At 58.7% G+C, this 22,118-nt stretch overlaps 3 protein-coding genes across 6 annotated transcripts; 2 read left to right on the top strand and 1 right to left on the bottom strand.

Moving 5' to 3' along the window:
* Nucleotides 1-38: 38 nt before the first annotated feature.
* On the bottom strand, nucleotides 39-2,190 carry ROM1 (retinal outer segment membrane protein 1). The gene is made up of 3 exons (XM_032357053.1): nucleotides 1,337-2,190; nucleotides 688-934; nucleotides 39-571 (listed from the first exon to the last, which is right to left on the bottom strand). The coding sequence occupies exons 1-3, from the start codon at nucleotides 1,924-1,926 to the stop codon at nucleotides 353-355; spliced, it is 1,056 nt and encodes a 351-aa protein (XP_032212944.1). The 5' UTR covers nucleotides 1,927-2,190; the 3' UTR covers nucleotides 39-352.
* Nucleotides 2,191-2,679: 489 nt separating this feature from the next.
* EML3 (EMAP like 3) lies at nucleotides 2,680-12,211 on the top strand. Of its 4 annotated transcripts, none has more exons than XM_032357046.1 (22): nucleotides 2,680-2,769; nucleotides 3,571-3,742; nucleotides 3,820-4,077; nucleotides 4,172-4,285; nucleotides 5,402-5,469; nucleotides 5,627-5,750; nucleotides 5,975-6,145; nucleotides 6,322-6,391; nucleotides 6,480-6,590; nucleotides 6,843-6,938; nucleotides 7,338-7,493; nucleotides 7,655-7,796; nucleotides 8,260-8,411; nucleotides 8,493-8,618; nucleotides 8,706-8,837; nucleotides 9,290-9,357; nucleotides 10,087-10,175; nucleotides 10,248-10,345; nucleotides 10,482-10,569; nucleotides 11,057-11,155; nucleotides 11,438-11,568; nucleotides 11,658-11,958. In XM_032357046.1, exons 1-22 carry the CDS (start codon nucleotides 2,748-2,750, stop codon nucleotides 11,859-11,861), a joined length of 2,691 nt encoding a protein of 896 aa, XP_032212937.1. In that variant the 5' UTR covers nucleotides 2,680-2,747; the 3' UTR covers nucleotides 11,862-11,958. The 4 variants fall into 4 exon arrangements, with proteins under 4 accessions (XP_032212937.1, XP_032212936.1, XP_032212935.1 ...); XM_032357045.1 differs by having other exon boundaries at nucleotides 3,817-4,077; XM_032357044.1 differs by lacking the exon at nucleotides 11,438-11,568 and having other exon boundaries at nucleotides 11,658-12,211.
* A 166-nt stretch (nucleotides 12,212-12,377) lies between these two features.
* Nucleotides 12,378-20,832, top strand: MTA2 (metastasis associated 1 family member 2). Its single transcript, XM_032357050.1, has 18 exons — nucleotides 12,378-12,909; nucleotides 13,652-13,719; nucleotides 14,139-14,232; nucleotides 15,830-15,947; nucleotides 16,074-16,137; nucleotides 16,317-16,434; nucleotides 16,728-16,830; nucleotides 17,018-17,117; nucleotides 17,258-17,446; nucleotides 17,549-17,623; nucleotides 17,749-17,807; nucleotides 17,996-18,093; nucleotides 18,215-18,354; nucleotides 18,626-18,854; nucleotides 19,057-19,146; nucleotides 19,415-19,533; nucleotides 19,643-19,791; nucleotides 20,010-20,832. Exons 1-18 carry the CDS (start codon nucleotides 12,882-12,884, stop codon nucleotides 20,173-20,175), a joined length of 2,007 nt encoding a protein of 668 aa, XP_032212941.1. The 5' UTR covers nucleotides 12,378-12,881; the 3' UTR covers nucleotides 20,176-20,832.
* Nucleotides 20,833-22,118: the final 1,286 nt, after the last annotated feature.

The raw sequence follows: 22,118 nt of genomic DNA, 5'->3' as shown, positions 1-22,118 counted from the left end.
CAGGGCCCCCCACCCCCTTGAAGAGGAAGGTCAGTGGCTTCCATCCAAAAGCTTTATTGAGTCTGTGTGCAAGGAGCAGTCTCCGGTCATTCCCGCGTCTCCTTCCCCACACCCTGAGCGCCTTCTGTTCCCCGGGGGGCTCTTAGCCACAGGGGCTAGGGCCTGGACACCTAGTTTTCTTGCCAATCCCCCTCCACCCCATCCAGCTCTGTGACTGACATTCGCTCCTCCTCTAATCCCAGGAACGCCACCACCACCATCATGTGGAGCCTCGGTAAGGAGTTGTGAGGTTTTCAGTCCTGTCCGTCCCTCCCCACGCCCCCTCCCAGTCTCCACCCCAAGCTTCAGGCCACTAGGCCTCAGGGAGACCCTCCTCAGGGGGTGCCTCTTCTGGTGGGGCCTCCTCAGGTGCGGGCCTGTGAGCCACCCCTCCCTGTCGCCACGCCGTTTTCAGCATGTCCTTCAGCCCACTGGGGAAGAGATAGCCCTGGGTGTCTCCCTCCGCGTCAATGACTCCTTCAAGCCCCTCCAGGGCCGTCTGCAGGTACCGCAGGCCCAGGAGCACCAGGATCTGTGGGGAAGGCAAGGGGAGAGACGTCCGTGTGGGTCAAGTGCTCCCGGGGCCAGGGCTGGAGGCAACGAGTGTTCCCCTGAGGAGGGGAGCCCTTGGACACTTGGCTGACTCACCTGCAGCAGGAAGGTGACAGCCAGCCCGCCGCCCAGCACGCTCGCCAAGTCCTGCAGGTGCCCCAGCAGCACCCCGTGGCATCCTTGGGCCCAGAGGTTTAGGTTGGGCTGACGGGGATCGAAGAGAGGGTGGGCATGGGGCTCCGAGAGCCGGCTTTGCAGGCAAGGTCTGGGCGAGTGGGGGTTGCAGCAGGAGAAAGGGACACCATCGATCAGATACAGGCCTTCCACGTTGCTCTGGATCCGGCTGCAAGGGGAGGGGCAGGGGTGTTAGGATGGCTGGAAATAGAGGCCAGGGGGAGAAACTGCAGGGCACAGGAGCTGAGAAGGGAAACAACACGAGAGACCTTTCCTGACTGGTTTACCACCGCGTGCAGTGTGAGGCATGCACAATTCATTTATCTTTACAGTAAGTCTGTAAGGTGAGTCCTATGATCTCCATACTACAGAGGAGGAAACGGGCCCAGAGCAGTTTGGTAATGTGCCCTGGGTCACACACCTAATAAATGGCAGATCTGTAACCAATTCTCTCAATCCCTCCGCTCTATTTATTGCCTGTGGGGTGAGGTGGGTTTTAAGGGCGGAGGAGACGGAGGAGGGGAAGGAGGCTAGGAGGAGGGGTGGGGGAGGGGAGAAACCAAACACTCACTCCACCACCTCCTGGTCGTTGGGATCCAAGTAACGGCTGCTGACCCACTGGATGCCAAACCAGTCTTTGTACCCGTGGCGCCCGCAGCAGTGGTGCCTCAGCTGGAGTTCATCCAACAGCCGTTTGGCATGACAGTGTCCGGGCACCTCTGTGTCTTTGTAGTGAGCCAAGGCAGTCCCCAGGCCATCCTCCAGCCCCGCGTCCAGACTCCCAGGTAAAGCCAGGGCCAGCCCCAGGGCTAGGATCAGAAGACCCCCGCCGCCGGCAGTGCCAAGCACCAGCAGGGGGCCCAGAACCTTTCGCCAGGGAGGGTACTGAGCCGCGTCCAGGCTGGCCCTGCTGGCTCCCGCACCCACCAGTCCTGTGCCCAGAGCCCCCAAACCGGCAGCCAGGGCCACCTGGGGCAGGGCAGCAAAGGGGCAGGAGGGAGCCAAGAAAGTGCGGAGGAGCCACAGCTGGGCCAGGAGGTGCCCGCTATATAGGAGGGCGAGGCCACCGGCCAGCGCCAGCAGCCAGGAGAGGAGCCAGAGCCCCTGTGCCAGACGGATGCGGGGCTGGAGGGGCAGCACCAGGGGCAACACCGGCGCCATCTCCCATCTCTGCCCAAGGAAAAGCAGAGCGGTCGGGGACGAAGGTTGGCAGGGACAGGATGCTGAGTCAGCCTAGCCCGGCTTGAGCTGGGCTAATGCCACCCTGACCCCAATACCCTGGGAATCCGCCCACCCCCCAGCCTTAATAACCCGCTGCCCCCGCTCCTGCCAGTCCCAATTCGAGATGCCTTGGCCTAGCCCCTTAGGGAAAGCCCCGCCCCCGGGCTAAGGGCCCAGTTCGTGACCCCGCCCCTGCCCCTCGCGGAAGTGGGGAGGGGCGGGTCGGCTCTGGCCCTAGGGGCTAGGGGCTGGGGCGCGGAGACTAGGACCCCAGGGAGTCCGGGGGCGGGGATCCCGGAAGGGCCTGGAGGGCGGAGACCCGGAGGGGGCCTGGGGGTCAGCGAGTTGGCCCTGCCCGGGTCCCGAGCGGCGAGGCCCGGACAGGGAGGGGTTACCAGGCGGCCCGGCCTCCCCCCTCCACCTCGTCCCGCCCCCCCTCCCGCGCTTCCTGGCGGCTCCGCGTCCGGCGCCTGTTTGTGCCGCGGCGCTGGGGCCCGGGACGGCCCCGCCACCCCACCCCCGGGAGCCGAGAACGGCCCCGGGAGAGTCCGAGGCCCCGGCGGGCCCCGGAGCCTGCTGCCCCCGCCCCACAGCGCCCCCTCCAGGCCCTTTCCCCTCGCCCGACAGCGCCCCCGGGGGGTGGCACGGCACCCGCGCGCGCGCGCGCCCCGGGGTGCTTCCCCTTCCCCTCTCCCTGGCCATGGCCCCGGCGGCTTAGAAGCCTCCTCCGCCGCCGCCGCTCGGAGCAAGCCGGGGGCCGGATGGACGGGGCCGGGGGGCCCGGTGAGTACGGGGCTGGGCGGGCGGCGTGCCCCTTCCCGGAGCGCCGGCCGGTCGGCCGCTGCCAGAGCCCCACGGCTGTCTGGTGGCGTCCCCGCGTGCTTCTCGGCCTCAGGGGCTCTGAGCATCCTCCACTGGTCCTCAGGTCGCTCTCCCTAGTTATTTGGATCTCCTGCTGTCACTTCCAACTTCTTCAACGCCATCCACTCCCCGTGTTACTCTGGGCCCCTGGGTGTTTCTCTGTCCCCTGCGTTATTCTGGGCCTCTTCTCCTGGTTTTGTGGGTCGTTTTACTTCTGACCCGTTACCCTGGGACCTTCTCTATGACTGCGTCTCCGCTGATACCCTCTCCAGTCATTCTCGATCTCTTCTCCTGGTCGTCTGAGCCCTCAGATGACTGTACTCTCGTGTCCCCCTCTCCTTTCGCGCCCCCTCCTCAGTTTCTCTCTCTTCCCTGGAGACTGGCGCCTGCTCTTCACCCGCGCTGCGCCTCACTCTGTGGTTCCCACGTTCCTGGGCAGTACTCCATATTTCCCCCCTGGTACTCCACGGTACTCCCTGTCTTTGCGGAGGCTGAGACAGCAGCAGGAAGGGAGCGCTGCCAGACTCCTCGCCCGCCCTGGCCAGAAGGAGGCCCTTGATCCTCTACCACCCGTCTCCTCCCCTCTGGGCCACCCTCCAAGCCTGGGGCTGCTTGAAGGGGGTAGTCCTATTGGACAAATGCAAACTTGGGGGTAGACAGAATCCCCTCAACCCTTTCTCCCCGCGGTGGGTACATTCTGAGTGCCTCTTGCCCTTTTCCCAGGTGAGGGCCCTGCTCAGGAGGCCCTGCAGTCCTTGAGCCGGCGGCTTCAGGTGCAAGAGAAGGAGATGGAGCTGGTTAAGGCAGCCCTGGCCGAGGCCCTCCGCCTGCTGCGGCTGCACGCGCCCCCCAACCCCCTGCAGGACCCTGGCACACCCGCTCCAACCCGAGATAGGTATGCCTGTTGTCACACACCCTCTTCCTTCCAGGGATCTCTAGGGGCATCAGGTTGATTCACTGTCTCCCCAGCAGCCCTGCCGCGCCCCCAGGACTGCCCCCCACGTGCGGCCCCTCCTTGGTGAGCCGGGGCACCCAGACGGAGACCGAGGTGGAGACAGAGCCATCCCCGGGCCCCCCTAGCCTGAGCAATGGGCCCCCAGCCCCCCAGGGGGGCAGTGAAGAGCCTGGTGGGACCCAGTCGGAAGGAGGGGGCAGCAGCAGCAGTGGCGCTGGTTCCCCCGGCCCCCCGGGGATCCTAAGGCTTGTGCAGTCCCCGCAGCGCGCTGACACGTAAGTGTCCTGCGGCAGAAGCCAGGAGGGCTGGGAGGACTGGGGAGCACGAGCAGAGGGAATGATCCTGACCTGCTCACTATGCTCCTACCAGGCCACGGAGAAATTCTTCCTCCTCCTCATCCCCCTCAGAGCGGCCTCGGCAGAAACTCTCCCGGAAGGCAGCTTCCTCAGCTAACCTGTTGCTGCGGTCAGGGAGCACGGAGAGGTGGGCCAGCCTGCCCCGCCCCCCGCCCCTCTCTACCCAACCCCACCCCAGGCTCAGGCTCTTGATTTTCCACATCCCTCACCTCAATTCCCTGGGTGGGGTGGGGGGACCTCATTGCCCAACAGGAAGAAAGGAACAAGTGCTCCTGGGGCACCTGCTGTGTACCCGGCCCTGTGCTAAACCCTCGACCTTCTCCACCTCATTCAGTTCCCACGACATCCTTGGGGGGTAGGTGGTCTCTTGCTGTTCATTGGCCAGGTGAGGAAGCAGGCTCAGAGAGGGTAAGTCATTTGCCTGGGGTCACACAGCTAGAGCTTGGATTCAAACCCTACTCTTCCTGACTCCGGCTCTACTGTTATCACCGCAAACCTTCCAAGATTCTAAGAGGTACCGAAAGCTGTCCTGATTTTCACAGATGATTGTTTTCGGAGTTTCAGCCCTACCCCTCAGCTCCACCTGTCTCCATCCCCTCCCCCAATCTACCAGGCTTTATTTCTAACCAACTGAGTCACCCAGGCGTCCTAACAGGCTTTATTTCTGGAGAACAAGGGGAAATCCTAGTGGCTGAGTATAATTGTCTCAGAGTACCTACAGGGCTCAGGACCCCTGAGTGTTTATTCGAGCCCTGTTCTTGGTCTCCTTTATTCTCTCGAGAAACATTACTGCTTTATGATCTAGTGAGAGCTGTTTGGGGAATTCACCTGTTACTTTCCTCTGGTGAGAGAAGGACTTTCTGGCTCATATCCCAGACCCTGAAAGGCAGGGCTGGTGTACCTTTCTGGATTCACTTTGGTCCCATTTTACAGATGGAGAAATGAGAAGGTCAACCAGAAGCCTGGTGGTCTAGAGGAGAGGCCCCCCTTGCCATGCCGCACTGTCTCTCACAGGCTTTAGGGCTTTGTGCCATGTGCTCTGCCCCTTTAGCCTAAATCTTCTCATCTCTTATGTAGTGATGAAAGTCCCCATCTCCTGGGGGCCCTGAATGCTCCGAATGCAGACTAAAGGCCGGCAGACCTTGTTGGGTATCTAGAGGAACCTCCTTTCTTGCGTCCTGCCCTTTCCCACTTAGGTCTTGGGACCTGACCCCATCCCTCTGCTTTTCTCTCTTCCCAACAGCCGTGGGGGGAAAGAACCTCTCTCCAGCCCTGGGGGTCCTGGGTCTCGGAGGAGCAACTATAATTTGGGTATGTACAGAGGAGTCTGGAAGAGCTGGGATGACAGATTTGGGGTTTGGGCTACAGCCCCAGGAGCTATTGTGGGGAACCTGTGAGGTGTGGTGGGTAGAGTTTTCTTGAAAGGGAGGCTGCAGGGTGGTGGTTGACACCCCCCTTCTCTCTGTAGAAGGCATCTCAGTGAAAATGTTCCTTCGCGGCCGCCCCATTACCATGTACATCCCGTCTGGCATCCGCAGCCTTGAGGAGCTGCCCAGCGGCCCACCCCCGGAGACCCTCAGCCTTGACTGGGTGTATCCTGCCCCCTCCAGTCCCACGGGAGCCACCTTTCCCATCTTGGGGACCCCCCAGCTTCTCGATGGTTTCCCCCCGGGTCCGTGGGATCAGGAAGCCCTCTGACTCCTCCCCTACCATCCTTTGCTGATGGTGCTGCCAGCCAGAAGCTCTTTTGTTGCCCCCTCTCTACCTCATTCTGCCCTTGGTCTGACCCTTTCCTTGACTGTGATCCCCACTCCAGTTATGGGTACAGGGGTCGTGACTCCCGCTCTAATCTGTTTGTGCTGCGCTCTGGGGAGGTGGTCTACTTTATTGCCTGTGTGGTGGTGCTGTACCGGCCCGAGGGAGGCCCAGGGGGCCCTGGAGGTGGCGGCCAGAGACATTACCGGGGCCACACGGACTGCGTTCGATGGTGAGGGGCCCAGGGCCTGGGAGTGGGCAGCTCTTGGCGTGGGGGCGGTGGCCTTGGCAGGAACGGGGTCTGGGTGGGTGTGGAGGAGCAGGAGGGCTCTCCAAGCACGGAGGACGTGTCCTGGGGGGTCTTGAGAGACCGACCCCCTTCCCTAGAGCGTCTCCTCCCCCACTTAGCCTGGCCGTCCACCCGGATGGTGTCCGTGTAGCTTCAGGACAGACAGCTGGAGTGGATAAAGATGGCAAGGTAAGGCCAAAGTCCAATACCAGGCAGACGGGATGAAATTCCAGCCTGGCTTTCCTTCGAGTCCCTGACCCCTTTCTGATGCCCCCAGCCCCTGCAGCCGGTGGTTCACGTCTGGGACTCAGAGACCCTGCTGAAGCTGCAGGAGATTGGACTGGGGGCCTTCGAGCGGGGCGTGGGAGCCTTGGCTTTCTCAGTGGCGGTGAGCCGGCCCCAAAGCCTCTAGATCCCCGGCTTCCTTGCCCAGGCACCTCCTTGAACTTCACCAGTGACGCCTCCAAAGTTCTGGCCTTCTTGAACCCCACCCCCAACCCCAAGCCGATTTTCCTGAGAAAGGGCCAGGTGTCCATTCCTCCTGACTGTTCCAGCCGTGATGGCAGCCCTTGCCTAATGACTGGGAGCCCACACCCCTCTAGGCCTCACTCGGCCTCATCGATGTGTCCCCCATTCTCAGGATCAGGGTGCTTTTCTTTGTGTCGTGGATGATTCCAATGAACACATGCTGTCAGTGTGGGACTGCAGCCGAGGCACGAAGCTGGCTGAGATTAAGGTGAGGAGGGAGTCCAGGTGGCCTGGCATGGCCGTGAGGTTAGGGAGCTGAGAGCAGCGGAGTACAGAGCAAACTCCAGACTCCCTGTACCTTGACGTCATTTCTGGCTGGGTCACGTGGAGTGAAGCCTCTTAGCCTCTCCGAGGCTGTGAAAGGGAACTATGGAAGTTTCTGGTCTCCGGAGAGATCCATTGCATGTCAGGCATTAGGGTGGTCCCGGCATCGTGAGTGACTGGGAGGGGGGGCGCTCTTAGGGGACCAGGGCCTGGGTCCGGAAGGAAGGCTTGTTTTGGGGTTTCGGAGCTTCCGCAGACCAGCTGTCAGGATGCAAACTGAAAAGTGGAGTAAAGTGAGGGTGCTCAGGGCTTGGGACGGCTGAATCTGGTGTCTTCCCTTCAGAGTACCAATGACTCGGTTTTGGCCGTTGGCTTCAGCCCTCGTGACAGCAGTTGCATTGTCACCAGCGGGAAATCCCACGTCCACTTCTGGAACTGGAGTGGAGGAGCAGGGGCTCCTGGAAACGGGACCCTCACCCGGAAACAGGGTGTCTTTGGGGTGAGGCGTGGATGGGTGCAGGGTGGTGCGGGAGGACAGAATGGAGGTGGAGGTATTGGGCTGAGTACTGTAGACCCTGATCCCCCCAAATGGCAATGGTCCGTGACTTCCGGTCTCCGCCCTTCCCTCTGACCCCTGCTCTCTGCTCGCCTCTCCCCCAGAAATACAAGAAACCCAAGTTTATCCCCTGCTTTGTGTTCCTCCCGGATGGAGACATTCTCACTGGGGATTCAGAGGGGAACATTCTCACCTGGGGGCGGAGCCTCTCAGATTCCAGAACCCCAGGCAGGGGTGGGGCCAAAGGTATGCGGTTGAGGGTGGTGGCTTCTGGGGAGTCTAGTCCCCCAGAGGGTCTGTGGGAACAGAGAAGAGGATGTTCTTTTTTTTTTTTTTTTTTTTTTTACCATGAGAGTTGATGGTTGTCTGTGGGCCCCAAGGGGCCCTCTAGGAGGGCCGTCTAGCAGGGTAGGGACATCGTGGCAAAGGGGCAGGGCTGGGGCTTTGGGAATCTGCCAGATTTTGGGTTCACATTCCAGTTTTGCCTCTGGTTGTTTGGCCTTTAGGAAGTTACCTCACATCTTTGGTCCTCAGTTGTCCAGTTTGTAAAATGGGGAAAATAGTAGCCGAGGATCAGAGACCGTGTTCAGCCGGTACTCAACAGCTGGGAGTTATTACTCCGTTTGGGACAGCCAGGGCTGCTCCAGTGGCCCACTTCCTGGCACCCCGATGCCAAGATGTTTTTGCCAACTCATGTTTTTGCCCACAGAGACCTACGGGATTGTGGCCCAGGCCCACGCTCACGAAGGTTCCATCTTTGCCCTGTGTCTCCGGCGGGACGGGACTGTGCTGAGTGGCGGCGGACGGGACCGCCGGCTGGTCCAGTGGGGGCCGGGATTGGTGGCCCTCCAGGAGGCGGAGGTGAGGGCTAGGCTGGTGTCAGGGGAGGGAGGAGGAAGAGGAATGGCCAGTGGGTCCCTGACTTTTGCCGCCATCCCACAGATTCCTGAACACTTTGGGGCTGTGCGGGCCATTGCGGAGGGGCTGGGCTCTGAGCTGCTGGTGGGAACCACGAAGAATGCGTTGCTGAGGGGAGATCTGGCCCAGGGCTTCTCCCCTGTAATCCAGGTTGGCCCCCCACCCCCAGGGGTCCGGGGAGGAGGTGGGAAGAGCTACTGAGGCGGGGCAGAGGTTACAGGCTATGCTCTGCTGCAGGGCCACACGGATGAGCTCTGGGGGCTCTGCACGCATCCCTTCCAGAACCGCTTCCTCACCTGTGGCCACGACCGGCAGCTCTGCCTGTGGGATGGGGAGGGCCATGCACTGGCTTGGAGCATTGACCTCAAGGTAGAGCCCCGTGTCCCTGGCTCCCCAAAACCACACCCACCATGGCTTCTGCGGCCGCCACTCCTTCCCTAACATCCTCTTCCCTTCTCCCTGGAGGCAGCCAGTTTGGTATGGCCAAATGGGCTACTAAAATCTTCTGTGCAGATGCCTCCAGTGCCCTCTGAACACTGCCCCCCTGCCCCTGAGTCCCCCGACCTCCCCCTCGCTCCAGCAACAAATGGTTAATTCTCCAGCACAGCTTCCCAGCTCAGTTCTGGTTGTTAAATATTTTGAGTATCACCTCATTTGGGCTCCAGGGACACCCTGCCTCCACCCCAGGTCTACTGTCCCTCTCCTCCCCGTCTCATCCTTGGGAGGAGAAGGCTTTGGTGTTACCAACGTGACGAGGTGTCCGTTCGGGAACCTTCCCTAGAAAGGCATCTTCTTAAATTCACCTTTTCCCCCGCTCCCAGGAGACTGGTCTCTGTGCTGACTTCCACCCCAGTGGGGCAGTTGTGGCTGTAGGACTGAACACAGGGAGGTGAGAGGAGCCAGGATTCCTGGGAGGGGCAAGCAGGAGGTATGGGAAGGCTTCCCTGGTAATGGGGTGTGTGCGGGGGGTGGGGCGGGGGGGGGAGGAGTGTGGCTCCTTCCTGCTCAGGGGCCCCAACTGCACCTCTCCCTCCTCAGTGCTTTTCTCTGCAGCCCAGGCCTCCCCTGCTCCCCTGTGGCAACTGTCATCACACTCAACCACTCTCCCCTCCAAACCCGGGAGTGGAGGAGGTGGCAGCTTAGGATAGAGAAGCAGTGGGGGTGGGAAGGGTTTGGGAGAGACTAACAAAGGGAAGTGCCAGGCTTGCGACTCCATTAGGTCCTCCTTTCTTAGAGGCATCAGAAGCTTCTCAGCCTTTCTCTCTCCTTGGCCCCTTCCCATTTCCTAGCATACGAATTGAGTGTTAGGGGTGCCTGAGGGGTTAAGCATCCAACTCTTTGATTTCGGCTCAGGTCATGATCTCATCAGGGTCGTGAGATCGAGAGCCCTGTGTGGGCTCTGTGCTATGCATGGAGCCTGCTTAAGGTTCCCTTTCTGCCTCTCCCTCTGGCCCTTTCCCCACTCTCCCTCTCTTAAAAAAACAAAACAAAAAAACTGGTGGTGACTTGTCCACATCACAGCCTTCCTGTCGGTGTCTCTGAGACTCTGCAACTTGCCAACCCCCACCTTGACCAGGACAGGTAACCTCACAGGGGCTTTCCACCCCCTCCCTTCCAGGTGGCTGGTTTTGGACACAGAGACCCGAGAGATTGTGTCGGACATCACTGACGGCAATGAGCAGCTCTCAGTGGTCCGGTATAGCCCAGGTGGGAGCCACCCCCTACCCCAGACCTAGACCTATCCCTGGCCCTTCCCTCTCTGAGTGAGTGTCTTTGTAGATGGGTTGTACCTGGCCATCGGTTCCCATGACAACATGATCTACATCTATAGCGTTTCCAGTGATGGGGCCAAGTCCAGCCGCTTTGGCCGCTGTGTGGTGAGGAGGCTGGGCTGGAGGCTGGGGGGGCATTGCCATAGCAGGTAAACTCCCTGAAGGGGGTCTCGTGCACTAAGGGGGATGTGAGAAGGGGAAACAGTATCTACATTTTTAGTCTCTTGACCCTTTCTCCTAGGGTCACTCCAGCTTCATCACTCACCTTGACTGGTCCAAGGATGGGAGTTTCATCATGTCCAATTCTGGGGACTATGAGATCCTTTACTGTGAGTGGAAGGAAGGGAGAGCATGGGGAATGGGTAACCTGGTGGGTTTCATTTGTTTGGCAGGGGGTGCTCCTGGTTGGGAGGGGTTGAAGGAGAGTAGGTAGAGAGGCTGTGGCTTAGAGAGGGGGAGATGGGTTGGAATTGTACAGAGGAGAAACACTATGATTTGGGATTCCTCCCTCCCCCAGTTTTACACGTCTTTCCCCATGAGGACTTGAAAAATGTACTAGGAAGAGGTTGTTTTGGACAAGTTTGTCAGGGCAGGTGTGGAGGGACTGACTTATCTAGGGAGGAGGAACTGATGAGAAGCTGTCAGGAGAACTTGAGCCAAGAATTCAGGAAGCACATGGGGCTAGGTTTTGTCCTGGGCTGAGGGCTGCTACCACGGTGACCAGATCACACGCAGGTCTTTCCAGCCTGCCTGTCTCCGTGTCTTCCCCACCGAGGGCTGGGTTAGAGCTGAGCTGGGTGGGCTCCCTCTGTCCAGGGGATGTGGTTGGAGGCTGCAAGCTGCTGAGGAATCGCTACGACAGCCGAGACCGGGAGTGGGCCACTTACACCTGCGTGCTGGGCTTCCACGTCTATGGTGAGCAGGGCCTTGGAACCTTGAGGGAGGGGTGGGGGGGTCGGGGGCAAGGTGGAGCCCGGCCTGGGTTCGGAATGCGGGGCATGTGTCGAGGGGTGGGCGTCGAGAAACCGGCAGATCCAGCCCGGGAGGCCCCTCAGGCCCTGGGCTGTCGGGACTGGGAAGGATTGCCTGGAACGCGGCCAGTGGGTGGCCGCGGCTGCCTGAGCGCCGGGAACGGTGCGGCCCGGGGCCGTGGGTGGCCAAGGGGAGAGGCCTCACTGAGGCGGGCCGCCGTCCTAGGCGTGTGGCCAGACGGCTCGGATGGCACCGACATCAACTCCCTGTGCCGCTCCCACAACGAGCGCGTGGTGGCCGTGGCCGATGACTTCTGCAAAGTGCACCTGTTCCAGTACCCGTGCGCGCGTGCCAAGGTGAGGCCTCCTGGGGCCTCTGGGGCCGGGCGGGCCGGATAGGCCCGGGGCTCCGGGGCCACCGCAACTCGGTCTTCCCTCTCGCCCAGGCGCCAAGCCTCGTGTACGGCGGCCACGGCAGCCACGTGACCAGCGTCCGGTTCACGCACGACGACTCGCACCTCATCTCGCTGGGGGGCAAGGACGCCAGCATCTTCCAATGGCGAGTGCTGGGCGCTGGGGGCGCGGGGCCGGCGCCCGCCACGCCCTCTCGAACGCCCTCCCTGTCCCCCGCCTCCTCTCTCGACGTCTGACAGCTGCGGGAGGGGACCCACCGGCCCTGCGGCGCGGCTCCGCCCCACCCGAAACCCCTAGGACCAGGGGCCGACCTTTCCTGGACTTCGAGACATTCCCGATTGCGCGTTTCCCTGGAGGGGGCGAATGGCACCCCCGCACACACTGTAGAGACCCGCTGGCTGAGCCGGACAGCCCCAGCCTGGGCCCTGACTCCCGCCGCCTGCTGAGGGGCAATAAACCAAAAGCAAAGTCGCCTCCCAGTCCTTTTGTGGGGCTCCGCTGGGTGCCTCCGGGGCCCTGTGGGGGTGGCGATGAAGAAAAAGAGGAGTTTGGAAAGGGTAGGGGAGCGTAGGCCACTCATGCAAATAACAGGCAAAGCCGTTTGCAAATAACCCGGCGGAGCGCGAAGGCGCGCGAGTCCTTCGGGGCCGCAGGCGGAGCTGCGGGGCTCGGGCAAGCAGAGAGTTAAGCCCAACTCTTCTCCCGCCCTCGGGGGAGGGGCCGAGCTGCAACGGAAATAACCGAGCGCCGGGCCGCGGTTGGCCGGAGGGAGCCGAATCTCTTCCGGAAGTAGCCGAGCTCTGGGGTCTCGCTCTCCGACCTGAGCCGAGCGCCGGGCCTTGTTCTCCGGATCGGCCGAAGGTGTTCCGGAAGGAGGCGAACCCCGAGGCGGGCAGGGCAAGCCTTCCCGGCGGCCGGCAGAGCCCTACGTCTGGTGGGGCTTGGCGAGGACGGCGGGGGGGCGGGGGAGCCGGAGCCTGGCTCCGGTCCGGCGGGAGCCGAGCTCGTTCCGGAAGAGGCCGAGCGGACCGGCGCTGGCCTCGGCGTCCCGGGCGTGAGGCGGTAGCGGCGGCGGCGACAGCGCGGGCCGGGATGAACCGCGACGGCTGAGGCAGCGGAGGTGCCGGCTGCGCGGGCCCGACCGAGACTTCCGCGAAGCGCCAGCCCCGCGCTCGGGGCTTCGCCTCGAGCCGAGCCCTGCCCCCGCGAGCCTCCCGGACCCCTTTGTGCGGCCGGAGGCGGCGGCGGGAACGGCCATGGCGGCCAACATGTACCGGGTGGGGGGTGAGTACCGGGCGCAGGGGCTGCGGGGTCCGCGGAGGGAGAGGTCGGGGTCCGGGGCTGGAGAGGCTCGGCACCCGGCAGCGCGGGGAGCCGCGCCTGGGGCGGCGTGGTCCCGAGCGCGGACCGGAACCGGAACCGGGAACACGGGGAGCGAGGGTGCGGGGCCGGCGAAGCGCGGCGGGGCGCCGCGGCTCCCGGAGAGGCTGCGGGCAGCCCCGACGGCACTCTCAGGCTCGCGTCGGGGAGCCCCTGGGTCGGGGAGTGGGGCCTGGGAAACTGATTCCGAAGGAACTGACAGGGCACGCAGGGGGCGCGGTGGGGGGGGGGCGGCCCGAGGCGACCGCTCTGCCACCTGAGCGGGAACCGACGGGCGGTTTCCTCCTCCCCGCCGCCCCGGTCGTTATTGTGCGCCTGGGATCTAAAAGATGAGGACCCTGCGCTAGAGTCAGTAACAATTGCTCTCTTGGCCGAGAGAGGGGTGCAGCTCCTTCGTTGAGTTGTGGGGACTGCTTCTCGTCTCTTAAGGCTCACTTTTGAGTGAAGGATTTGATAAAAGAACTAGGTGGTCACGGGTGGAACCCCTTGTTTTCTGGTAGTCTCTGCACTTTCACATTTCAGGCTCCTCGCTACCTGGACCCTTATCCTTTGGTCCTCTCAGGCCTACTTTTTCTCCTACCCCGGTGCTCAGTCTTTCCCATCACCTCCTCTGATCTTCCCGATGCTTCCCCATCTCCTCCTACAGATTACGTCTATTTTGAAAATTCTTCTAGCAATCCTTACCTGGTTAGACGGATTGAGGAGCTCAACAAGGTGAGTGGAGCAGAGCCCCACCTCTGTCCTGTCCTGCCTCCCCATCCCCCTTGAGGGGGGTGTCTTTTTCTTCTGAGGTCACTAACTTCAGGTGGAAGCCAGGGGGTGGGGGCGGGGAACCAAAGGGATCCTAAGGGCCCATTCATATTCATCCATTCATTCATTGGATGTATTCAGGAAAGGTTTAGAGAGTTGGGTGGGAACGTACCTATTCTGTCTCTGGGGGTCTAAGGAGAGGGAAAGTCTGGGGGAAAAAAAAGTTCAGAAGTCTCTCCATATGTGTAAGTCTCTTTATTCAGAATTTTTCGGGTCTTTCTATTTACACCCCTTAGAACCTTATTCACGGTGGTTAGTTTCTTCTTTATGAGTTTCCACTTTAAAATGACCAATTTTAACTGCCATTTTTTTAATCCCCTTAGACTGCAAACGGAAACGTGGAGGCAAAGGTTGTGTGCCTTTTCCGGCGAAGGGACATTTCTAGTAGCCTCAACAGCCTGGCTGATAGCAATGCCAGTGAGTGTCTGTGCACCCCCACCTCACCCTAACACCCCCCCCCACTCCCCCTCCCCATGGTCTGAGGCCCAGGCATGTCCCTGCAGGTGTTTCCCCTGGTAGCATGCCCAAAAGCAGGGGTGTGAGTTTGGGGGTGGGAAATGCCTGGTCTGCGGAGGGAGGCCTGTTTTTACACGTTGGGGTTGGAAGCAGGGTGGAGAGACCATGATAAGGAAAGCCAGAAAATGGCTTGTGTGAGACTGTGTATCTGAATGATGGGTGTAAAAGAGACGATAGTATTTAAATAGGGGATGGGGAAGGGGTTTAGAGAAGCAGGACCCCTTGGGGACAGTTTTGGGTACATTGGGACAGTGAGTGCTGATTGTAAAGGTCAAGGTTGAAGAGGAAGAGCTTGTACTTAGAAGCCTGCGTAATAGGAAAACAGCCTAATTTTGTGATCACGAGGTAATGAGAATACATTGAAGGGAGAGAATAGGAAGCTAGGAAAGTTTTCTTGCCCTTTTTCCTCTTCCTCAGCTGTTCTGTCTTCTCACCACTCCATTTTACATCTTTGCCTTTTGCCTTATTTTCCCTCTCTTTATGCTTTCATCTTCCTTTAAAAAACATATTTCCTTCTGTTTTCTTTAGTTTCTTTTTTCCTTTCCTTGTTTGGTTTTCTTTTCTTTCTTCCTCGTGTTCCTCCTTTTGAAATTATTTTCCTTATTTCAGGCAGCTTTGGGCATGAAGGGGTTAAGGAGGAGCTAGGCCTACCAAGTTGTCTGGCCCTCTGGGGTTTACAGCCCCATCTGGCAGGGGCTGACCTTGGCCTTGTCCAATCAGAGGGGGTGGGGGGTGTGGTCCCCCCCCTTGCCTTAGCCCAGGGTTTCCGGAGCACACAGGCGAGGGGTGGAGCCTGCTGCACCCCCACCACCCCCCTTCTCCCTGAGGTTGGGAACAATGCACCAATGAGCCTGGGCCTGTGGCTGTCCTGCCCCCTCCTGGTTTGGTTGGCCCCCAGCCAAGTTAACCCTTTCCACCAAGGTTTCAGGGCAGAGTTGCAGTGCCTGGGGAAGAAGGTGTTGGCCCTGGCTTGAGAGGTCCTGGCCTTGGAAGCCCCACAAACTTATCATTAGCCAAGTGGACAGTGAAGGGTAGTTAGGGTTGCATGATGTTGAAGAGGAAAGAGAGTCCTGAAATCTGAAAAGAACTGGTAAGCACAACCTTGTGTGATGATTTTTCACCTTGTAGGGTTTCTGGACCTCAGGCTGGTTTAGCAAGAGAGACAAGTGTGATATTCTTGTCGGGCCTCGTGTGGGCAGATTTGTGCTTTATGAGTGGCTTCTGAGCATTGGCGCCTGGGTTTGGGATGGGTTTCTGTGGCGTTCTGTGCACTCTCAGCAGCTATTCCCAAAACGTTAGCGATGGGGAGTTGGAGCGCTGTGATGGGGAAGAGCGCTAAGTGGGAAAGCTGGTGGACTAAAGCTGTGAGAGGCAGGTGCCTGGGGAATGCGGAGAAACCAGCTGGTAAATAGAAGGTGTTTTCCCTGGGTTAGAGTTTCCAGGGTGGTTTCTTTCTGAATTAGTTTCTGACTTGGCTTCTTCCTCCTTCATCTCCCAGGGGAGTTTGAGGAAGAATCAAAGCAGCCAGGGGTATCGGAGCAGCAGCGACATCAGCTGAAGCACCGGGAGCTTTTTCTTTCTCGGCAGTTTGAATCGTTACCAGCCACACACATACGGTACGGGGTGATCCGGGCCACTGTGGCCTGCTTGCACTTGTTCAGAAGATGAGGGGGGGCGGATTGGAGATGCTGTGGAGAGGGAACGAGGAGCTCACCCAGGTTTTTCGGACCTCTTTTCTGTAGGGGGAAATGCAGTGTGACCCTCCTGAATGAGACGGATATCTTGAGCCAATACCTGGAAAAGGAGGTGAGAAAGAGGTCCTGGGAGGAGGAGGAGGGGGTGGGTGTGCCCTACGAGGCCAGAGGAAAGTAGAACTGTGCCGAGGTATAGGCTGACAGACTGCCTGTTCTGGGAACTCTGGGTCTTCCCTACTGCCCTCTGCCCCTGAGGACTGCTGCCTGCTAACCTTTTCTTCCCGTCTCCAGGACTGCTTTTTCTATTCACTGGTGTTTGACCCTGTGCAGAAGACACTTCTAGCTGATCAGGGGGAGATCAGAGTTGGTTGCAAATACCAAGCTGAGATCCCAGATCGCCTGGCAGAGGGTAAGCAACAGGACAGACCATACGGCTGCTGGGTCACGGAACACAGTAGTGTCTGAATGGTGTGCTGTGGAGTAGTTTGCTGCCCTGTCTTCATGACTCTCTCCTGCCACCTTGATGGGACGAGGCCCTGGGAACCTGAGAGGGACAGTTGGGCACAGTTGGGAGGAGAAGTCTGAGAATTGAGAGGACTGACAGAATCCAAGCGGGAGACAAGGAGGAACGAGGTACTGTTGTGTCAAGATACTTAACCCTCCTTTCCCTGTCCCTGATGTTGCCATCGCCCTGTTCCCCAGGGGAATCCGATAATCGGAACCAACAGAAGATGGAGATGAAGGTCTGGGACCCAGACAACCCTCTCACAGACCGGCAGATTGATCAGTTTCTCGTGGTGGCCCGGTGAGGGGTGGGTGGATGGGGAAGATGGGCTGGGGGCGGTGTGGACATCTTGCATCGAATTCTCAGAGGTGGACTCGATTTTTTTTTTTTTTTTTTTCTTGGCATGGGTGTTTTCCTTATTTGGCTTGGTTCCTCAGCCCACTCATGCCTTCTTCTTTCTCTCTTGACTTCTCAATCTCTCCCTCAGAGCTGTGGGCACCTTTGCAAGAGCCCTGGATTGCAGCAGCTCCATTCGGCAGCCAAGCCTGCACATGAGTGCAGCCGCCGCCTCCCGAGATATCACGCTGGTGAGCAGATACGGCTGCGCAGTCAGACATTCTGTGCTCCTTGGGGACCTGCAGAGCCCTGGGACAGGAGAGGAAGGGTCTCCGAGGGCATGGTGCAGAGGGGTTTGGGCCATCAGCGTTGTTTCCTACCTTCCCTGTAGTTCCATGCGATGGATACGTTGCAGAGGAACGGTTATGACTTGGCTAAAGCCATGTCTACCCTGGTGCCCCAGGGGGGCCCGGTGCTCTGTCGGGATGAGATGGAGGAGTGGTCTGCCTCCGAGGCCATGTTGTTTGAGGAGGCCCTGGAGAAGTATGGGAAGGACTTCAATGATATTCGCCAGGACTTCGTAAGTGGATGGGGCCGGGCGGAGAGGTGGAAGAGATGACAGGTGAGGGAACCAGGACCTGGGGCCAGATGCCAGCTCTGCTTCTTCCCTCTGTCTCCTTAGCTGCCTTGGAAGTCACTCGCCAGCATAGTGCAGTTTTATTACATGTGGAAAACCACAGACCGCTATATTCAGCAGGTACGGGCTGGGCTGGGGAGGCTGGACCAGGGGCCTCCTGCTCACCTCTGCCTTGGGGAGTTGATGACATCCTCCTGCAGAGATGCTCTGATCCGCCTCTTCCTTTCTTTTTTCCCTTCCTGCAGAAAAGGTTGAAAGCTGCTGAAGCAGACAGCAAACTAAAACAAGTCTATATCCCTACCTAGTAAGTGTGGTAGGTGGGGGAGGCTGGTGCATTCTTTTTCTTTCTCTCTCCTCCAGCTCATGCTTTTCTCAGAGATTGGCGGTGGGTGGGAGTCAGGGTCAAAGAGTCAAATGATGATGGACACGAGGTGGAAATAGGATTCTCTTCCTTGACCAGTTCCTGGTTTCTCCCCACACTGTTCCCATTAGTACTAAGCCAAATCCTAACCAGATCATCTCTGTGGGCTCGAAACCCGGCATGAATGGGGCTGGATTCCAGAAAGGCCTGACTTGCGAGAGCTGCCACAGTGAGTTCCAGGGAAGGATAGGGATGTTGGGGGTGGGTAAGGTCTTCTCTGGCCCAAGGACCTAAGGGGCTCAGGTGACCTATTCTTCCCAAACTTCCCCCTTCTCTCCGTGCTCCTGCAGCCACACAGTCTGCCCAGTGGTACGCCTGGGGCCCACCCAACATGCAGTGCCGGCTCTGTGCTTCCTGTTGGATCTACTGGAAGAAGTATGGGGGGCTGAAGACCCCGACCCAGCTTGAGGGAGCTGCTCGGGGAACAACAGTAAGGACTGATGGGGAGCAGGCCGGGGAGAGCAGTTAAGCATATTGATGGGAGCTTTAGGTGAAAGCCAGAACACCCAACCCCTTAAATGGTGATGGTTTGATGTGCATGTGGGTGGGGAGGGGGTGCTCGGTGGTGGTTGGAGAGACGGGGAGGTCGGGATGGCAGTGAGGAGATCAGGCAGGAGCAAATTGCTTTTTGTGGAGAATGGAAGAAAGAAGAGCCCCAGTGTCCATCCGGGCTCTCCCTTTTTCCCATGTCTTTCTTCCAGGAGCCACACTCGAGGGGTCATTTGTCTAGACCTGAAGCCCAGAGTCTCTCTCCCTATACGACTAGCGCCAACCGGGCCAAGCTGCTGGCTAAGAACAGGCAAACATTCCTGCTCCAGACCACAAAGCTGACCCGTCTGGCCAGACGCATGTGCAGGGACCTGTTACAGCCGAGGAGGGCTGCCCGGCGACCCTATGCCCCTATCAATGCCAATGCCATCAAGGCGGAGTGTAAGGGCAGGAGTGGTGGGGCTAGTGGCAGGTCGGGATGCTCTGGCCAGAAAGCAGAGCAGAGACCACTGTTCTCTGGAGGTCTAATGACAGCAGGGATGGCAGGCCACAGTGCTTGGGAAGGCGAGTAGATGTGGCTCCTGGCCATAGGAGAGGCCTGAATAGCGAAGCCCCTTCAAGAATTTTCTTCTTTGTTCTCTAGGCTCCATTCGACTTCCTAAGGCTGCGAAGACTCCATTGAAGATTCATCCTCTGGTGCGGCTGCCGCTGGCAACCATCGTCAAAGATTTGGGTAGGGGACGAACCGGTCAGGTGGTGTCAGGTTCTCTGTCATCCTTTCACCATCAAAGTCCAACGAGATTAAGTCTAACAGCCTATGCTTTTGTTCATTAAAACAGTTCTCATAAACTACCCGTAGTGAATGATAAGATCACACTCATGTGCTAATTGCTTGCCAGACCCCTCTCCCCATCACTGCTTTTGGGGATGCCCAGGGAAACTACATAGAGAAGAGAAAGCATGAAAGTTCTTTAAGTTTTCTCTTATGTTTTCCTTGGCAGTGGCCCAGGCGCCTCTGAAACCAAAAACACCTCGGGGTACCAAGACGCCAATCAACAGAAACCAGCTGACCCAGAACCGGGGTCTGGGGGGCATTATGGTGAAACGGGCCTATGAAACTGTGAGTTGACAGCTGGAGTGAGCCAGACTGATTGGGTGGGCTTTGATTTCTGATTGGAATCTGTGAGTCCTCTTTCACTGTGCTGTCCCGCCACCCCCCCACTTTCCAGATGGCAGGAGCAGGGGTCCCCTTCTCTGCCAACGGAAGGCCTCTGGCCTCAGGGATTCGCTCCGGCTCGCAGCCAGCAGCCAAGCGTCAAAAACTAAACCCAGCTGATGCCCCCAATCCGGTGGTGTTTGTGGCCACAAAGGATACCAGGTAGGGAGGCCACCATGGGAGGGGCTGAGAGGTTGACAGCCCAGATTGGTGGGTAAGGATAATACCAGTTCTGCGCAAGACCAGCTCCAGGAGGACTGTGTGCGGGATGGGGATGTCAGGAAAGAATGGGCCAGAAGGCAGAACTGGAGTTTGAAATCTGGGGTTTCACCTCAAGAGTCTTACTAGCCTTTTTCATTCCACTCTTCTTTTCCTGGCAGGGCTCTGCGGAAGGCTCTGACCCATCTGGAAATGCGGCGCGCTGCCCGCCGGCCCAACTTGCCCCTGAAGGTGAAGCCACCGCTGATTGCAGTGCGGCCTCCAGTCCCACTGTCTGCACCCTCACATCCTGCCAGCACCAATGAGCCCATTGTCCTGGAGGATTGAGCATCTGTGGGGGAAGGGAGGTGGGCTGAAAGCTAGAGGGCGGGTGCCCAGGGCATCCAACCTCCCTTCCCTCTAGTATCAAAGGAGTGTGTGAGGGAGGGAGCAAGTGAGTGTGTGTCCTGGGAGGGTTTGGGCGCCCTCTGGTGTTTCCACTTGGAGGCTTGTCCCTTTCCCACGCTTCTCCACACCTGGTGGTGGAGGGCACACTGCAGGAACTTGACCCATTGTGGGAACCTAGCCTGTTTTGGGGGGTAGGACCCACAGTTGTCTTGGACAGTTTTGGGGGGAGGGTTTTTTAATTTTTTAAAAATTTTGCCTCCCTTTGTGAAAGGGGATGGGGGAGGGGGAAGAGTAAATGGATAGGAGGTGGTGGTTGGGGGAGGGGGACGTGCACTGCCATGACTGCCATGTCTATCTTTTTTTTCTAATGGGGGTTTCTCTTCCTGTCCGGTGTCCGGACTTTCCTAATTGGAGTTTGAGGCCCCTAAGCCTAAGCTGGCATCAGCCCCAGCCCATGCTCTCTCTTTTCCTTCCCTCCCTGTGCCCTCTCCGCCTTTTGTACGCCAATTCTTAGAAATAAAGATCTTTTGTCCGTTTTTTTAACCTCGGAATCTGTAATTGGTTCTTATAGTAACAAATAAAAAGCTGTTTTCTTCAGCTTCTCCTGGCTCAACTGTTCTCTGCTGTGGGGGGTGGAGAGGGGAGAGGGTGGTGTATGCAATTGGGAAAATAAAGGACAACGCATAATAAAGGAGGCACAGATGGGACTTTCCCCAAGAACAGCTTTAGGAGACAGGCAGCATGGACAGGCAGCCTGTTCCAGCTAGCTTTTTCCTGTGACTCAAACTGCTTCCCAGATCCCTGTGGTGCTGGAACTCAAGCTCCTCTTGATACACAGAGATTTGTTCAGAGCAGTTGGAATGAGAGGACTCTGGATGGTTGGTGGCTTCCACAGGAAGGGAAGTGTGAAGGTGCTTTTCTTTCTATTTCCCAACACTTACTCATCTCGGGAAATTCTGGGAGTTGCTAGAGACCAGGGCAAGATGCAGCCTATCTTGGCGGGGGGGGGGGGGGGGTACTGCAGTCTCTTACCACCCAGCTCTGTGGTATATTTGCACAGATTGCTGCTCAAGGATTCCCGAGACCAGCCTCAGCACCCACCTTGATAGTGGGGCCCACTCTAGAACCGTCTCCTGCTTTCTTGGTTTTGGGAAACAGAAGCCTGAGCAGGGACCAACAGGAGGCACACTCTTGGAGAATGTAGGTGAAGTTAAACTTACTCTGTGGTCCTTCTGCACTTCCTTCCCTGTAGGGCAACAGCCTCAACAGTTGGGAATTGTTTAAGGTTATAGACCTTCAGGTGTTTGCCTTAGGTCAGGTGTGCTTTTCACAGTCCAGAGCTGTGGGCCGATAACCACAGCAGGAGCTACTTAGCCCTTCTGAGTCGTCTCCATCCCGTTCTCTGCCCCTGGGCTCCATAGCCCCTTCACTCTCCCCATTCCGAGCTTACACCTTGGCAGTATCGGGAGGAACTGACCACTTATACCAGTCTGGGGAAAGCAGCATATCCTCTGAACGATATCCTCACTCCGCTGCCTTGAAGGCATAGTGGCTCCCACCGCATGCCTTGGGTGGGCCGGTGACTCCGGCGCCCACTCTTGCAGAAGGAAAGCCTGACTCACGGGGCCGCAGCAATCTGGCTGTGGCTGAGTGGAGTCTGGGAGGCGCCCAGTGGGGTAATAGATCCCTAACCCGGCTGGGAAGTGGTCGCAGAACACCCATTTGGAAGGACGACTGAGGGCAGAGAGAAAGTAGCAGCCCTAAGGAACTCGGGAGTCCAGGGACAGCCTTGAGCTTCGTGAAGTCTGCTCATCCTCCGCCTTTATTCGCCAGGTAAATACGGGTTTGAGGATGGAGCGCCGCGGGTCCCTATCGCCCCTAGA

The sequence above is a fragment of the Mustela erminea genome, chromosome 9 (genome assembly GCF_009829155.1).
Source record: "Mustela erminea isolate mMusErm1 chromosome 9, mMusErm1.Pri, whole genome shotgun sequence".
Classification (NCBI taxonomy): domain Eukaryota; kingdom Metazoa; phylum Chordata; class Mammalia; order Carnivora; family Mustelidae; genus Mustela; species Mustela erminea.
This window is presented reverse-complemented; position numbering and strand designations above follow the sequence as displayed.

Excerpts from the sequence above, each read along its gene's own strand:
- ROM1 (XM_032357053.1), bottom strand. The coding sequence starts at position 1,926 with ATGGCGCCGGTGTTGCCCCTGGTGCTGCCCCTCCAGCCCCGCATCCGT. Across the intron at positions 935-1,336 it reads AACGACCAGGAGGTGGTGGA|CCGGATCCAGAGCAACGTGG; the intron begins GTGAGTGTTTGG and ends CTCCCCTTGCAG. Across the intron at positions 572-687 it reads CTGTCACCTTCCTGCTGCAG|ATCCTGGTGCTCCTGGGCCT; the intron begins GTGAGTCAGCCA and ends CCTTCCCCACAG.
- EML3 (XM_032357044.1), top strand. The coding sequence starts at position 2,748 with ATGGACGGGGCCGGGGGGCCCG. Across the intron at positions 4,286-5,401 it reads CGGTCAGGGAGCACGGAGAG|CCGTGGGGGGAAAGAACCTC; the intron begins GTGGGCCAGCCT and ends TCTTCCCAACAG. Across the intron at positions 8,412-8,492 it reads TGGCCCTCCAGGAGGCGGAG|ATTCCTGAACACTTTGGGGC; the intron begins GTGAGGGCTAGG and ends GCCATCCCACAG.
- MTA2 (XM_032357050.1), top strand. The coding sequence starts at position 12,882 with ATGGCGGCCAACATGTACCGGGTGGGGG. Across the intron at positions 16,831-17,017 it reads CAGTTTCTCGTGGTGGCCCG|AGCTGTGGGCACCTTTGCAA; the intron begins GTGAGGGGTGGG and ends TCTCTCCCTCAG. Across the intron at positions 18,355-18,625 it reads GAGCTGCTCGGGGAACAACA|GAGCCACACTCGAGGGGTCA; the intron begins GTAAGGACTGAT and ends TCTTTCTTCCAG.